Here is a 17,777-nt window from a genome sequence, read left to right on the forward strand (position 1 = left end):
ACCGGACGATGGGTGAAGTCCAAAATAAGCCAAAAGAAGTACAGTTGATAAGTGCCTTAGAACAGTTACGCCAGACTATGTTCACCGGAGTCTGAAGAGTTGCATACGCATATAAAATGGCCTTTCCGGTCAGCACGTCTCCGGTATATGTTGCGAAAAAAAATATCACGTGAGACACTGGAGAGAAAATGGAAATTTGATCATGACAGTAGCTTTTTCTGTTATCGAACCTTGCAGTTTGTAACCGGAAGTGGAAGGTGAGGCTAGGCCTTCGTTCGACAGCTGGTTAGCAATGTCTGTAGTTACACCACTGCAGAATACAAAACCACACGCACTGACCTCAGTTACTTATGTCCTACATTGATAACAAAGCAGTGGCATTGGGTTCGGATGAAGTGCCCGAGAAAGAAAAGTCGTTCAAGGAGGTTATCCTCGTTCGTCTTTCGGAAGATAATTCTGCAGTGTGAGGTCTGTGGAAAGAGTACCCCGGTGGAATATACAGATATTCTCCATATGTGTTGTTTGCTGTTTTGCGTACTGTCCCATTGGTCTCCATGCCCATTGCAAGTACAAATATTTCCTCGCGAAGTTTACACGAGTCTGTAAGACACTGAATAGGGTCAGATTATTTTTTCTTGCACTACGTTAAAAGTTCAGTTCTTGTGTTTTTGGACATTGTACAATGTCCTACTTTTGAATTTAAAACACACAATTTCGGAGACTGGTTTCTGAGTCCGTCCGCAGATGAAAGCCGGAGATAGGGGCTAGCTCTTTTGATTGAACTTTTACCTGTGGACGGAGATAGAATCCAGTCTTCGAAATGTGTTTTAAATAAAAAACATGACGATGTATAATGTCGAAAACGCATAATTGTATTAATATGCCATTGTAACAAACTTTTGGATCTCATATTAAAAGTGTTTCATATACTGTTGTACACATTAATGAGATCTACGTATACATTCTACCAGCTATATATTGGTCTCCATGCTAATTTACTGCATTTGAATATTTTCTCTTCTGTGTGACACTAAACAAAGTCAAATTATTTTCTTGTATTATATTAAACATAAGGGGCAAGCAGTAACGTAGATGGTTGAGGCTCTATGCTACAAGCCGGAAGGTCGCGGGTTCTGTTCCCGATGAGGTGAATATTTTTTTCAGTTTACCTAATCCTTCCAGCCGCACTCTGGCCCTGTGGTCGACTCAGCCTCTAACAGAATTGAGTACCAGGAATCTTCCTGGGGGTAAATGGCGGCCGGCGTAAGGCTGACAACCTTACCGCCATCTGTGAGTCGATTGTATAGAGAAAATGTGGGCACATCGACTTCTCGCAACCCTATGGGCCTTCACGGCCCATAGCTTTACCTTACCTTTACGTCAAATACACACAGTATCGAAAACAAGGCTGTAGACCGTAATGAGATGCATAATGCTGTCCTTGCGAGTGCTTGATACGGTAATCCTATGTTAGTGATTCGTGTAATACGAGGCGTATATTGGACTGTGTTACGACTGATTAATTGGAAAGGATGTGGAATCTAGGCGATAACCTTTGTTCGTCTGGAAAACAGAGACGCGTCAGGCGGGATAGGCAACCACAGCCGACATTCGAGCTGAATATGTTCCGTATTCGACCTAAACGCATTACTGCTATGCTAACCCGCTTTATATCTGATGCTGCAGAGGACGAATTGCCGATCCCAGTGGCCGCGCGGTCTGAGGCATGAACTGTCTTCGGCCGCTCGAACACTGAGATCGTCGGATCGAATTCCACTCGAGGCATGGATGTCTGTGTGCGTTTATTGTGTATTTATGTTGTTCTGGGTGTAGTCATCAGCCTTGTGACTGGCTGATCCCCCATCCAAAGAGTCCTACCGACTGTATAGATTAAGAAACTGAAAAAAACGGCCAAGGCCCAACAAACGGCAGTAGAGCCATGGATAGATAATGTGGAAGACGACGTACCACACTCATACGAAACAGCAGGTAAAATTATAGTATATGCATTTTAATTTTTATGTTTTAAGAGAGCAGATAGGAAGAGAAGTAGTTTTTTTCAGTTCAGTTCAATTATTATGAATTTTCATGTATTAATAGCCCAAAGCTGCGGATCACAGTGACCGCGCGGTCTGAGGCATGGACTGTCTTGGCTCGCTCGAACTCTGGAATCGTGGGTTAGAATCCCACTTAAGGCATGGGTGTTTGTGTTTGTGTTAGGTAGAGCCCTTGCGACGGGCCGATCCTCCGTCCAAGGAGTCCTACCGACTGTCTTAGATTAAGGGAAAATAAAATTTTCTTACCTCTACACCGTAAAGATACAAGAGGAGCAGATTAAGAAAGAAAAAAAGAAAGAAAGAAGCCCAAAGCCAAATACAGGGGGAGCACGAATAAAGAAAAGAAATGAAACACAGAATAGAGCAACAAGGCAATTTATATAATAATAATAATAATAATAATAATAATAATAATAATAATAATAATTTAACCTAAAGGGGAGTACGGACTTAAGTAAAAAATGTAGGTCTCGTCTCTTCTACACAACAAAACCTTACTGATGTTTGCAAAGAATTTGTTTCTGTGTGTCTAATGCATCAATAGACATGTATCATGATCACATTTCATTCAAGATGCTGACAGATATGAATTCCGGATCTTTAGTCATAAACTTACTCTTTAATTTAGCCTACTTTTAAAATATGAAATAATAAATTGATGTATTTTGGAAGTGTGGTTCATATCCTTGGCCATCTGTGAGCCATATTTGTGCCCTTCTCCATTCTCCCATCTCCCCTCTCCATTGTGCTTTGATTATTCCCCCTCTGCTGAGTGACGATGTTGCCATATTGCTTTGTTGTTTCTCCTTGGATTCACCGTAGAGGACGGGAGTGACTGTGGGATTTTTATTTGGTTATCTAAAAAATGGCAGAACTAAAGCAAAACTAAAATGGCCGCTAGTTAAAATGGAACTCTGAAGTAATTATTTTGTTCGTGCTGTTTATCTGGCTATGTAAAGATAATCGTAATAGTAATGAAGGACAGCACTTCTGTTGTTAAAGAGTGATTTTATTGCATATAATTTTTCAGCCCAGTTTATGCAAGTTATTGTGATTTGTCATTGCTTTCCTGTTTTTAATATGTAACGATAAAGCCCAACAATATACATCCTCTTTGACCTAAGGAGTCACTATACTAGGAACAGTTCCCTGTTGCGTCCTTTTCCTTGCCGTTATTTCTTATTTTGTTGTTCTTTTGTTCCGTTTTCCCCCACCCCCACTGCCGTCTTATTACATAGGAGATATATTAATTACAATTACATTAAAAAAATACGTGTAGATAAGTATATTTCGGTATCTGAAGACGTACAAAATGATGTGTTATTGTAATATTCTGTATATGTGCATGTACGCATGCAGGCATGAATTATGTTAACTTTTTGTGGTGTGGATTAGAGTTGCTAGAAATGTACAACAGATTAATAGTTTAGGAAGAGCGGTAGCGTAGTTGGTTGAGGGGCTATGCTACAAAACGGAAGGTCGTGGGTTCAAGTCCCAGTGAGATCATTGGATTTTTTCCCATTGACCTAATCCTTCCAACCGCACTATGACCCTGGGGTCGACTCACCCTATAACCGAAATGAGTACCAGTAATTAATTAATTTCCTGGGAAGTAAAGCACTGCCGGCGCGTAAGGCTGACAACATTACACCATCTGTGAGCTGATTGTCTAGAAAATGTTGCAGCCTCAACATCTCACAACCCTATGGGCCTCCACAGCCTGTTACAGGGATAGCTCTACTTCTGTTTTTTACTTTTACATAGATTTCTACTTAAATAATAAAGAGCTGCTGCTAACTTAAGCAATACGATTAGAACTACTAATTGCACAGGCACACAACGGAATAAATACAAACGGTATGAAAACTAATGTGTCTGATACCCGTTAGAATTGAAAAGTGTAATTGATCACATAACGAGATGTATTTGCTGACATACCATCATAAAATTGATATACATTTCACGATTGGTACGAACACCAACGTCAAGATATTATTTAACAAAGAATCAGCACTCTGGCCGCTTAGACGTCAACACAGGGCTGAACAAGGTCTCACAGATATTGCCACACTTCGATTGCTATTGTTTAATGTGCAGAAAAGCTTTCAAATTTAAAACTTTTGCGGTACAACAGCTGAGATACACAACTCTTCGTAATGTGAGAGTACCACTGACAAAGTTCTGTTGTCAGAACGCGAAGAGTTAGCATGGCCACCATGTGGAAATGGTGGTACCTCGTGTTTTCTGCAATACCAGTACGTTTTATGAACTCTTAGATTTGTTTTGGGGAAGTACCATACCCCAACCAAGTCTCAGACGGGCCAGCATTTAAGCTGAATATTTTTCATAGTTCTTCTGCCTAGACAGATTAGGCTCTATGGCATGTTCCCATTCAGAATTAATTATGACATCAGTCTTATAGAGGGTTGGTAGGACTCCTTGGAAGTGGGATCAGCCCTCTACCTACACACGACAACACAAACACAGAAAAAACGCAGACATCCATGGATTGTGGGATTCGAACCCACGATCCAATTGTTTGAGCGGGCTAAGACATTTGGTACCTTAGACCGCGCAGTCACTGTGATAGTTTTTTATGGTTTTTGTTCTCATTTTGATAGGAAGGTAAACCTGACCCTGTGCTTAACTAATTAAGCACTAGGGCATGCAGACGTATGGAGAGTGGATATATAGATCCACATTTCCTTGATCTCGGCACTAGTTGGAGGTGAGTGGTCAGTTTTGACGCCACAGCCACTTTACCCCCGAGGAAAGAGCCCCCAGAACCCATGCGATAGGAGGCAGGATGGGTCCCGGAGCCCGACTGGACGACGTGGGGAAGAGAGAATTCTCAACCCTACCGCAATACCGACTGTTCTCATTTTGATAGTGCTGTTTCATTTGAAGTATGTTCGCATGACAACGTTCCTTCCCTACCGTCCTGTGGGAGAGCCATTGTGATGCTGTAGTGCATGAAGAATGGGGTGACGCCGACTTGCAGTCGCTCCTTCCGTGCTACCTTGTCCTGTCCTCATTGTTGCCATTGACGCCAACTTTCAGCGCCGCTGTCTTTCATTTCCGTTATCACCAGCGAGTTATGTCTAAACACACTGAAACCTTGTACTAGCACGTAAACATTCAAAGGCTGATAACTCAGGTTTATCGCATGTTTTATATTTGGGTTTGTGCGGCACTGCCATCTTGTGACACTGAGAAGAGAAATGGCACCAAATAAAAATGGTCTAGAATTTTATTTACGGTAATAGGCATGTGTAAACAATTTACTGGAAACTTAGGGAACAGGAAAATAACGACATGGCGTACGATCAAATTTGTGTGGTCTCTTAATGGTGACTGATGAACTGGAAGTTTTGAATTTTCGTGATATAAATACGTCCGACTGATTCATTCGTTACCAAGTACTTCAAGAGGCCGCGCCATAGGTCAGGCGGTTAGTCGCTGGCTTCCCACCGCGGCGGCCCGGGTTTGATCTCGGGTCTGGTCAAATTGGATTTGTGGTGGACAAAGTGGCGCTGGGGCACGTTTTCTCCGAATACTTCGGTTTCCCCTGCCAATATTCATTCCACCAATTACTCCACAGTCACCCTCACCTATCATCTGGGGCTGGTACAATAGGCCAGAAGTGGCCGCAGTACAAGGGACTTAGTCCCACCCCACTAGCAATGAAAAAATAAGTACTTCAAGGTGTAGTTTTCAGGAACGCTGTGAAATACTACGCCATTAGTGAACGTGTGTAGGACCTTATATTGGCCTATTACCTTTCATAATAATAATAATAATAATAATAATAATTACATCCTACATTAAATTTTGGCAGACCTTCATCTTTGTCATTTTATTAAAAACCAACGTTTCGGCAATTTCCACTGCCGCTATTATCAGGAACGATCCTCATATTAAAATCAACTTCGATGCTATTGATAGCCAGAGAAGATTTTAGTGCATGCGTTTGTCCTAAATGCCTTAGATCTTACATACCCATGTTTAACATATTTTACAGTGTTGTCAAATCTCATACAGTTCGGGTCATCATCAGTCAAAGCAGCGATGTCCACGAGCCCTCTCGCGATGGTCGTTATGCGACTTCTTGCAATTCTGGTAATGGAGCATATAGATTGAGTGATTTTTCCATGGGTTTTTAATGTCATATGAGCTATTAAGGAAGAGTTTAACAAATTCGAATTATCTCTGGGGATCCATGATAGTTAAGTTGCTACAGCGACGCGCTACGGCTGGTGGAACAGGGGTTCGAGTCATGGCAGAGGCAAGAGTTATCTTTATCCAGACTGCTCGTGGGGCCCATCCAGCCTCCTGTCTGGCGAGTGCCAGGGAGTTTCCCCGCGGTTAAAGCGGACAGGACGTGAAACTCACCACTCCCTCTATTTAGTGCCCAGCTCAAGAATAGTGGAGCTATACCTCTACTCCCCCATATGTTTTTATGGTGTGGTGCTTAATTAGATACATGGAAAAATTTACCTGTTATGTTTTGCGATAGGCTATACCGGTTACGGTATCCTACCCCAATTAATGACTATATATATTCATTTCCTTAACCAGTGTTACTGTATTTGCTACATAGTTACCATTCCAACTTTTATATTCAATGGAGATGGATTCTGAAGTTTTGTTGGCAACGTTGTTTTCATTCGTTCTCCGACTTTGTTTACTATAATCATATGGGAAGCTTAGCGGTGGAGGGGATATTGATGCCGAGTGGGAGTGTCAAGCCTGCCATTGGTTGGTGTGCGCATGACGTAGCTGGTTCCTTGTTCAGCTATGACGTGGAAGTTTTCGCTTGAACAAAGGTAGCACATAACACAAACGGGAGACAGATCGGAGTTATCGTTGGTAAAAGTAGGCTGTGTGTAGTTATAGTGATTCGTGGGTGTTTACTGTAACGTGTGGTAAAATAGCTGAGATAAAGAGCAGGGAAAAAACAGTGTGGCTGTGAATAAAGAGAACATTTTCTAACAATTGTACATAATATGTATGCAGATTGACATTACGAGTGTTGCCGAAGCAAATTCCGTTTAATATCTGTTTTCGAAGTACAAATATGCGTCTTGAAATTCATTCTGCCGCAAACTTTTTGGTGCATCTTCTACGACTGCATCACAATGGACTGACTGAATCGCAGCTTGAAATGTTCAAGTGCTCGTTAACTGATGTGCTACGGTTACGGTATCAGGAGCATTGGTTCCCAGAGAAGCCAGCTCGAGGTTCGGGCTATCGCTGTATCCGAATTAACGGTAAGATGGATCCTGTTATTGCCCAGGCTGGTACCGCTGTCGGGCTCCCTGCATCGTATTTGCACAGCCTATTCCCATCGGAGTTGACTATGTGGATCGACCCAGCTGAAGTGTCGTACAGGATTGGTGAGAACGGGTCTATATGTGTCTTGTACGAGGAATCAAACAGTGGCCAGGGCGCGGAAGATTTGGGATTGGAGAGGGTGACAAACGCAGACGGTACTAGCGGCTCCAGTGGCAGTAGCAGCAGCAACACTACATCATCGACATCGGGCTGTAAGGAATCCATGAGAACAATTGAGTTTTTCCTGGACCCTCGAGGAGTGCAACCGTTCGAGCAGCTGGCGGCATTTGTGTCCAGTTGAGCGAATATTTAACATTCCCCACGCCCTAATCTTCGTCAATCACCCCACCGTACACGTTTGACGATTACCTACCCCGTGCCCTTTCTCATCTCCCGCCGTAACCCTGCCAAAACTGGTATAGCCCTTGTGATCTCATTGTAAATGTCTGAATGATTAATTTCTCAGTCTCCCGTAACTCCTGCCGCACACCAATCGGCCCCATAAGGTAATGAATGATAAAATCAGGGACCAAAGTGTTACTGTACATGATGTTTAACTCAACGAAAAGTGGCAGTGCATGTCATTGCCATATACTTATTTTCTCCCAGATTTTTGTACAATTGAGAGACTGTTTGAATCTGTAATTGAAAGCGGTTGGACATGTGATAATATATGCTTCAACACTGTGATGTGTAATAAAAGAAAAGCAGGGCTGACTGTTTGACAGGGTAAAAGCGATATGTACTTATATTAATAGGTTACAAATATATATATATACATACATACAGGAGTTTTTAACATGACTGCCATAAGGAAAAGTAGAGTCCTTTAAGCTTAAAATATGTGAGATAGAGAAGACTGCAGAGAAGGACTTAGTAAACTTTTCAGTAAAAGGTACAAAGCTGGAAACAGCAGTCTGTGATTTTAAGTTTTGGTTGCAGTATTTTTTTTATGTTAGTTCAGTTGAGCTAGCTAAGATTTCTATAAAGTCAAGCTTGATTTTTTTCTTTTCTTTCATGTAATAAGTCAGTAGTAATTAAAGTAATTAATATTATACGATCTGTGTTGTATAAGGAAATTATTGGAATATTCTGTATATATAAATAAGAGTACTTTGCTTGTACATAAAATTTGTTCAAATGAAACATCGTCCATTCAGTGCAAGCTCCTTTTTTTTTGTACAAATAAAGCGTGTATCACATGGAAATGAAACCGTTGTCCCTTATTAAAGATTTACTACTGCCAGGGTATCCCTAATTGCTGATGAACATGGGGGGGGGGAGGAAATTGCGGTAATATGATTGATTTGAGGGTATTTTTTTTTCTGATTTGTATCTTTGCAATTGTGATGATCTGAAACATGAGGCACGGCGGTGATTTCTACAATCAACAAATACTGGTGGTTCAAGAAATTGTGCTGGTCAGGTTTGGGTTTTTTTTTTTAATTGGAGTTTGTGTGGTGTCTTTTCAGTATACAGTGAAGTATGTATTCATTTATATTGTGCAGTGAAGGGAGGAAGTTTTCTATCATTTTCGAAGTCAGTGAGGACCCAGTTGATATTGATATTGATAGTGATATTGATTTCAAACTGTGGAAGGCAGTCAGCAAGTATCATCCAACGTTGCATTATGGTGTTGTGAAATATTGTTTTGGATAATTCCCCAGTAATTTTTGGATAATGCTCCTTACTCAGGTATGTTACAATTGTTTCATTGTTAATGCAGACAGGTATAGGTGTGTTGAAATACTGTATCTTTAGATAATATTCATAAAAAGCATTAAAATTGTGACATTGCAAAACCCCTACAATGTTCTCCAGATTCTAGTATATTGGGTTCTTGAGGTACACATTCTTCCAGAATGCAACCATTCTTTGACCTTGGATTTTGGCGTTCTTTGAGCAGTGATCATTTTTTCTCCTGCCAAGCATCTGTAGCTTCTGTTTCAAAGATTTCCACATATAATTTCATGTTATATTGTACAACAGAATTTATTGGCAGTTGTAAGTACTTGAACTTCGGAGTTTGGGTCATATCATATTATCTTTTCAATTTGCAGATACTACTGCATGTTAAGAGTCACATTTTACCGTTGAGGTTTTTTGATGTCTTAAGTGTGAATCAGTACAGCATCTCATCAGAATGGTTCAGTTGGATGATGTCCCTAACTTTGGTCCTGTGAGACACATGCAGTAAATCAACAAAACTCTAATTATGAACAGGAACTGTATATTCATCCTCTGTGCTTCCTGCTCCCCACCCTAAAGCCGACCAAGTTGCTACATTGTGGTAGCCAGACTTCGAAACTGAAAATCAACCTTAATTTAAACCATACAGTTTCATTTTCATATGCCCTTTGATGATCGAAATGGGTCCCCACATAAATGAACCAAATTGGTTGCTGCTATTTCATGTGCTGTGTACTTTTCAGAGTACCACCCATTCTCTCCAGTTCTTTTCAGGGTTATTGGTGATTACTTTTTCAACATGACAGCCAATTCAAAAGCTATGGTTACTTTTCAGCGAGACTTGTGGGCCGGTAAATCGCTTGAAATTAAGTGCCCAGGAAGTGATTGTTTGTGGCAGGAGCAAGGCAGACAATGAAAGAATCAGGATTGTTGTTTCATGATCTTGGTTTTGTCAATTTTTTTTAAAGTCGGAATGTTACCTGTCCTGTTAGGAACTCAAACGGAATATATGCCAGATATATCCGTTAGCAAATGTTGTAGCATGGTATGTTGAGATTGAGAATATTAGCATAACAAATTCTTCAGTATTTTGAAAGTTTTGGGTTAATTACAGCATCACACCGGTGTTTCTTGAAAGGAACGTAATCTAACCTATGACAAAGAGAAACATCCTCATATGATCTTTATATTAACACATAACAGCACAGGAGATATGATTCCAGAAACCTGAATCATTTCATTTGGTCTGCTAGTCTCTGCACTGAATACGAGAAATACAAGATACATGATTGTAACAGGCAGGACCAGAACTTTCTCCAGTGCTTCAAATAGTAGCAAATACAACAACACACTCTGTAACCAGTAGAAGGCCAGTCTCACTTGTTCTTTGTTTTATTGGTCTCTTCATGACTAAATATAAATAAGTGTAAGATGGAGCTGAACTGAGAATTTATCACAGACAGAAGCAGGTTGGTGAGTGAATGTTATTTATTTCCCATAGAACTTATCGTTTGCCTAAGATTCTAGTGAACGAAAGATGTCAGTATGACATAAAGTATGATCAGTGGTACTCCGCACTGAAACACAAATCTGCAACGAAAGTATATTAACAATTTAATAAAGAATTAATTGGAAGCAAATTAATAAACATCTAAAAGGATTTATTATTTTCCATAGTGGATTACAGTTTTCTTTTTAACTCTTATTTCTGATTGGCTGGTTCATGGTGGCTGAGTCCCCATCATACTTAATATCGAGGATTTTAAATTTGTTACTTGATCAGATTTGTAAAGGATTCCAGTCAATTTTGTTGCTGTGTTGTTATTCATATATTTACAGTGATGGTGATGCTCTTGAAACTGCAGGTGTTTGCAAAAGTAAGAAACTTAACAATATGATTTGAGCCCAAATAAATTTTACAGTATATATATTTATGAATTATGGGTTTGTCTTTGAAGCAAATGAACAGCAATGCTTAATTAAGTTAGGAATGAACATGTTTCAAAGAATTAAATGAGACACTAAGATTCTGCATTGAGAAAAGTGATTGGCCTAAACTGCTCTGGTGCCCAGTGGGAGAAACTGAAGAAAAACAGTTAAAAACTTCAAGAATAGCCCATGCTAGTTTTTACTGGATAGATTCTAAGTACAAATAAGGTACTGTTGTTATGGTAAGTAAATAGTATTCTTAGGTAGTATTATATGACTTTTCTACCCTCCAACTTACGAAACATATGTTGAACATTTGTGATGGTGATACATGTGTGAAGAAGTATTTATTTGCAGTGAATATGAAACGTAATTGCTTTTATTGATGTAAACTGGCGTATGTTACTGAATCATTAAGTAGTTAATCATGGTTTTGCTAGATACGCTCATGGGAAACTTCACAAAATAACAATTTCAGGATTATACAGAAAGTTTCGTATCTTTGTTGACCGGTGCACATCTGCGATGGAAGAGTTCCCAGCAGACAGACAATTCACAGTTTGGTGAACTAACTTATTAATCAGCGGGCTCTTAATAGACACGAAAAAAAAAAACATAAGCGCCTAGTGCTTATTGAGGAAAAGTTAGGTGACATAGGAGCCAGACTTGAACATACACCTAGAAAATCGTTGAAACGTCAAGCCCAAGCAACTAGAGTGTCAAAATCTAGTGCAAGAACAGCAAGAGTTTAGACCCTATACAACAACAGTAATCCACGCCTTGCAGCCACGCAAGTAAACTAGCAGGTTTCAGTTTTGCGGTTGGTTTCTACAGCCAATAGCTGAAGGTGAGATCGATCCGCAGTTGGCATTCTTTTCTAATGAAGCATGGTTTCACTTGCAGGGATACATAAATACGCAAAACAATCGCTACTGTAGCTCACAGAATCCCACGAAGTCCTCCATCCAGTCGAAGTTGGTGTCTGGTGTGCTCTTAAGTGCAAGAAGGATTGTTGGACCTGTGTCTTTAACGTAACAATTGCGAAAGATGTGTCGAGGTCATCTTCGGGCAATTCATTCTAGAGTTAAGAGAACGACTGTGTCAGGTTTCAACAGGACTCAGCTACTGCTCTCACTGCGCGTACGAGTATGTCTGTGCAGACTTTGTGCGATGTCTTCGGGGACAGAATTATCAGCAGTGGTATTTGGCCAGCACGTTCTCGCGGTCTTAATCGTGGGTTGTTTGAGGTACCACGTTTACAACAGTAACCCCCGAACGGAAGAAGAAAAAAAAAATTATTTGTAGGGATATTGCAAATATTCCTGCAGAACAGCTTCAAACGGCAAATCACAACTTCTGCCACCATTCCCGTTCAAATTCATCTGCAGTGCTATGATTCTGGGTGATTCTGGAAATAATTGAGTATTCTGCTTTAATTCGGGTACTGAATACATAAAATCAGGCACTGGCTACAGCATAATCGGATATTAATCAGTGTAAACTACCCACAGCATGTTTAGTTTGTGTTTATGTACAGGTAGAGGCTGATCACCCGCCCAAGGAGTCCTACCGAATGTGTAAGATCTAGAAAAACCGAAGTGAACGGAGAAGTTCGTGGAGGTAGGCCTAGGCCCACTGGGGCTGTAGTGCCGGTGTGGGAACTACCCACAGTATGAAACACAAAATTTTGGCTACACCAAACTGGACTGGCATTTCTACAAAAAAAATGTAGCACAGTGCAAGCTTTTAACATAGGTTTTTATAGAGAAATCAGCGAAACAATTTTCATAATTATGTCCAACTCATAAAACGCCTCAAATTGGTCAGCAATACTGATGGAAGAAAAATGGTTAATACTGGCCACAGGTAACTGTTTGCAACAATGTATTGAGATTCAAAACAAATTTAATGATAATACTCCAAACTCTACCAAATGTTTAAGAATCAGAAGCACTTTCTTTCCTGAAGTTGGCACCTATACGTGTTTATATTCTACACATGACAGTGTCAGTGAATTAAAATAATTTTGGCATTGTTAAATATACCTAACACAAGGAGGGGGCACGCAGTAGCGTAGTCGGTTGAAGCACTATGCTACAAGCCGAAGTTTGCGAGTTCAATTCCCGATGATATCATTGAATTTTTTCAATCTACCTAAACCTTCCAGCCGCACTATGGCTGGGACTATGAGACGTTGGATTAAAGGACCTAAAGAATAGGTCTGGGGCACGCGGTAGCGTAGTTGGTTGAGGCACTATGCTACAAGCCGGAAGGTCGCGGGTTCACGTCCCGATGAGGTTGAATTTTTTCAATTTACCTAATCCTTCCAGCTGCTGTATGGCCATGGGGTCGACATAGCCTCTAACAGAAATGAGTACCAGGAATCGTCCCGGCGTAAGGGGGGCCCGGCGCGTAAGGCTGACAACCTCACCGCCATCTGTGAGCCGATTGTCTAGAAAATGTGGGAACCTCAACCTATTACAGGGATAACTTTACCATTTACCAATACTGTGTAAATTATGAATTGAACGCTGTAACCTAAAAGCCTTAATAAGGGGTTCCATTAGTCTGTTTGTAAATAAAAATGGATAACGAAATATTTAAAATGATTTTGATCATACGGAAATGAAATTACGACTTGAGTTAGGAACAGTCTGGGAACCTTTGCCTTTCTCTGGGTGACTGCCCACCGTGAAGTACAAATATACTGCCATGCTGGAGGCGTGACCCACGTTTGAACCGTCTAGAACAGGCATATCCAACGCGTCGAACGCTGGACGATTTTTGGTCGATCTCATAGGCTTATAAGGAAATTATAAGTGAAAAGCATGTAAATTCACATGTAATATAATATGATTATATTCAGATTATGAAGGGAAAATACGTAATAAAGTAGTCTGTACTTTCAATGTGTGTTGCTTTTACAATAAAAATCATGTGTCATGTTATTTTTACCAATATTTTTGCTTAAAGCGAGGTACGACGATAGGCGGGGGTAGTAGATCACTGGCAGTTTTGACACTAAAAGTCGATCACAGCCTGTTTGAAGTTGGACATGCCTGGTCTAGAACAGTCTACAGCCATATTATTGTCGGCTGTTCATAGGAAGTGAAGCATTGCCTTGTGCAAATAAATTGTCATGTTTGTGATAAAGCTGGTTCATCTTAATGGCGCTCATTCGCGTGTTCCACACCATAGTCTCAATATACACGCAGGGCTTGTACCGGCTGACGGCAGTATATCGTATCATGTCCATGTGTTTACATGAATCTGGAATATAGTTTAGGATACGAATGACCAACTGACCCCATTATCAGTTATTTATCTGACATGAGCGTAGTTTGGTTGTCTGAAATCGTATATCTGAAGTTGCGCAACATATACTCAGTGTGTGTCCAGGTTCTGTTAGGACTGTGTTCATTAAAAATACAAGACGTTAATTATTTTCAAAATTTCACTCTTTTTATTCAAAATAGTCTCCTTCTGAATCAATACATAGCTAGAATCGATTGAAAAGTGTTCGAAAGCAGTCACTGTACTCCTTTTGTGGAATCGCATTTAAAACTGCGGTACATACCCTTTGGGTGCGCTGGATGGTGTCGTGACGGTCTCCTTTCATCGCCAACTTAACTTTTGGGAACAACCAGAAATCTGCTGGAGCCAAACCTGGCGAATACGGAGGATGATCAAGGACTGTGATCCCTTTCCTGGCCAAAAAATCGCGCACGATCTTCGATTTGTGGGGTGGGCCATTGTCGTGGAGGAGCGACCAGGAACCATGCTCTTGATATTCGGGTCGAATTCGAAGAATTCTCGCCCACAAACGATTGAGAACTCCGAATAATAATCCGAATTCACTGTTTGACCTTCTGGCAGAAAGTCCTTGTGAATGATTCCTTTGGAATCGAATCGAAGAAAACGGTTAGCAGTGTCTTTACTCGATTCTTTTGCATGCGCACTTTCTTTGGTTTCGGCTTCCTTGGGCTCAGCCACGCTGCACGCTGCACTCTGCCGCTTTGTGAGAGGCTCATATTGAAAACACCGTGTCTCGTCGCCAGTAACAATCGATTTTGTAAATTTTGTATCACTTTAGGCCGACCGTAACATGTCTTTGCAGTGTTCCACTCTGGCATGTTTTTCATCGCCTGATAGCGCGTGCGGTACAAACCGTTTGCCCAAATCCTCGGTCAAAATTTGATTCACAGTACTTTTTGGTATTCCCAAAAACTCCTCGATGAATCTTGCAGAAACACATCTGTTTGATGCAACGATTTCGGTCACTTTTTTCACATTTTCTTCATTGCGACTTGTTCTCGGCTTTGATGCACGTGGAGCGTCTTCAATGTCCTCCCTGCCGTCAGGGGGCGACTGAAACAATCACTACCATACACACTTTTCATCATTTCCTACGCTTACCGGCTATTTTGCCTAAGTTCAAACAAAATGTGATGTTAGCTCTTTGTTCAACCGCCATTTTCCTACGAGCTTCAGAACATTACTGTTACATTCAAGGTCACAACACATGATGCAGCGATGCTTGCGATTTGAAATTATAGACAGCCACAGCTGAAACTTCAAGAATCTTAACGCCACAACTCGCCAACAGATGGCATTGCAGGGCAATAATAAAAAAAAAAAGTCCTAAAGATCCTGGACACCGTGTATTTTTAATTAAATTTAATTCATTTGCGTATGGATAGATTATGACTTTAATATCTCGAATTATATAACGACGAATTTTGTTCGTCGTATTAGATCTGTAAAGTGACTGATTACACGCTGGACAACCATGATGCGATTCCCGGCAGGTCAAAGCACTAATCGCTGCTCCCAGCTTGTTGGCGAGACATTACTAAGATTTCTTTGTGGCCAGAGTTGCCGGCGATGACCCAGTCCTCGCAGTTGTGTATGACAGTAGTCTGAACGTCTCCTCTCTCATGGTGTCCGGCACATCCCGTAAGGGACAGCTAAAGGTAAAGCTGTCCCAGTGCTGAACTAATTAAGCACTACGCCATCAAGGCGTATGGGGGAGTGGGTGTACTCGTATAGATCCACATCTTTTTGACCTCGGCACTAGCTTGACGCCACGGCCGCTTTACCCCAGGGGAAAGATCTCCCGATTCCCGTTGAAAAGGAGGTTGGGTGAACCCCAGAGCCGGTCTGGACGACGTAGAGAGGAGAAAATTCTTGCCCCTACCTCTACTCGAACTCCGATCCCTCAATCGTCCAGCTCCTAGCCAGTCGCTATACCGAATACGCTACCGTAAAGGATATGTTTATTAATTATGTAGCCAGAACAGTAAAATAATAAGCAATGTATTGTTTCGTAACACTTGCAGCTGTAAGCCCGAACACATTTCATGAAAATGTCCGTGTGTGAAGTTTTTCCATTTTCTTGCTTCTTATGCATTTAATAGCGCGATCTGAGTTGTATGGGTTATGTAGAAAGATATTCTTCTAGCGCGTAACAGCTTCTGCGGGAGGAGCTTGTACATTATGAGGTCTACAACCCTAGCCCCTTGTTGCGTTTATTTGTCGTTATGGTACGTATTGTACTTGACCTGTGCGATAAGCAAAAATCCAGTCCACTATTTCCCGTGTCGAAATACCACGGGACAGATATTGTGGAACGAGTGTTTATGTACGATAGCCTTACTCATGTAACGAGTTTACTGCAAGAAAAATAAGAGAAAGACCGTGGTATACATTTCAGAATTACTGTTTTTCATGGAACTGTTAGTAGAATGGAGGTAAATTAACAGAGTGTGCATTTTTCGAACAAGATTCCGCTGCTGCTCTTACAGCAACAGTAGCTGTAAGCGCTTTATGGGAAAAGTTTGGAAATAGCTATTAGTGGTCTTAAAATATCTAGAAGGAAATTCACTCTATTCACACCCCCGAATGCAAACTTTTTTTTTACGGAGGGTCCAGGAATGCGTTGGATTGTGAAACATTAAATGTGAATTATTTAATAATGAGCACTGTTGTTGAAATTATGATGTGTCTCATTTATAGACGGAACATTTCCGTTGGAGAGCATTCCCAGAATATGCTCAAATCTGGGTAAGTTTTATTTGTTGGGCCCTTGATACAAATCTCCCAGGGGGCTGACTCGACGGGAAGACCACGTTTGAGGGGTTCAGTGATTTGTGGGGCCGCTCAAAAAATCGCCCTGTGCCGTCCGGATTGAGATGGATGTGAAAGGCAGCAGCATTTCTCTCTTCTAAGGTACAACACATTTGAAGAAAGCAGTTTTCTTCATAGTCACCGCCGTGAAAGCCTCAAATCTTACATACAACACATTTGTTTGGAATGTCTGTAGAAAACTGCAAAGAGCTTAAACTCAATATAAACGGTATCCGGGCCGAGATTAGAACGCGGAACCTTCCACGTATGAGGCAGTTTTGGTTACTGCACTGTGACATTTTTTAACTCATTACTTCTTACCCCAGTCAAGAGCAAGGCATTGTAGTTTGGAGGCTACAGTTTCTTCTAGTAGCTGACTTGCTTATGGGTTGCATTAGTAGCATGATACATTAAGGTCCATTAGACAAGTAACTGCCAAGTGATATAACCCTGAGGTTCAATGCTGTAACTGGCGATGCCCGCTACCAGACACGATCCTGAGCCAGTTGCATCCACCTCCCAGTTCCCTTCTTATGTTCCTATGCCTTATACAGAGTGGGGCGCGAAGATGTGATGGTTGTCCCTTAAGTTACTGTGAGATATCGGACAATAAATGAAGTGAAAATTTTAAAGAAATAACTA

General features: G+C 41.0%; 2 protein-coding genes across 2 annotated transcripts in view; both read left to right on the plus strand.

The window, feature by feature from the left end:
• Positions 1-17,777, plus strand: part of LOC111862308 (inositol-pentakisphosphate 2-kinase) — a 385,987-nt gene that overhangs the window by 153,361 nt on the left and 214,849 nt on the right. The gene's annotated exons all lie outside the window — the stretch shown is intronic.
• Positions 6,880-8,451, plus strand: LOC111862310 (protein BTG2-like). Its single transcript, XM_023847589.2, has one exon. It carries the CDS (start codon positions 7,135-7,137, stop codon positions 7,690-7,692), a length of 558 nt encoding a protein of 185 aa, XP_023703357.1. The 5' UTR covers positions 6,880-7,134; the 3' UTR covers positions 7,693-8,451.

Source organism: Cryptotermes secundus, unplaced genomic scaffold (genome assembly GCF_002891405.2).
Source record: "Cryptotermes secundus unplaced genomic scaffold, Csec_1.0 scaffold179, whole genome shotgun sequence".
Lineage (NCBI taxonomy): Eukaryota > Metazoa > Arthropoda > Insecta > Blattodea > Kalotermitidae > Cryptotermes > Cryptotermes secundus.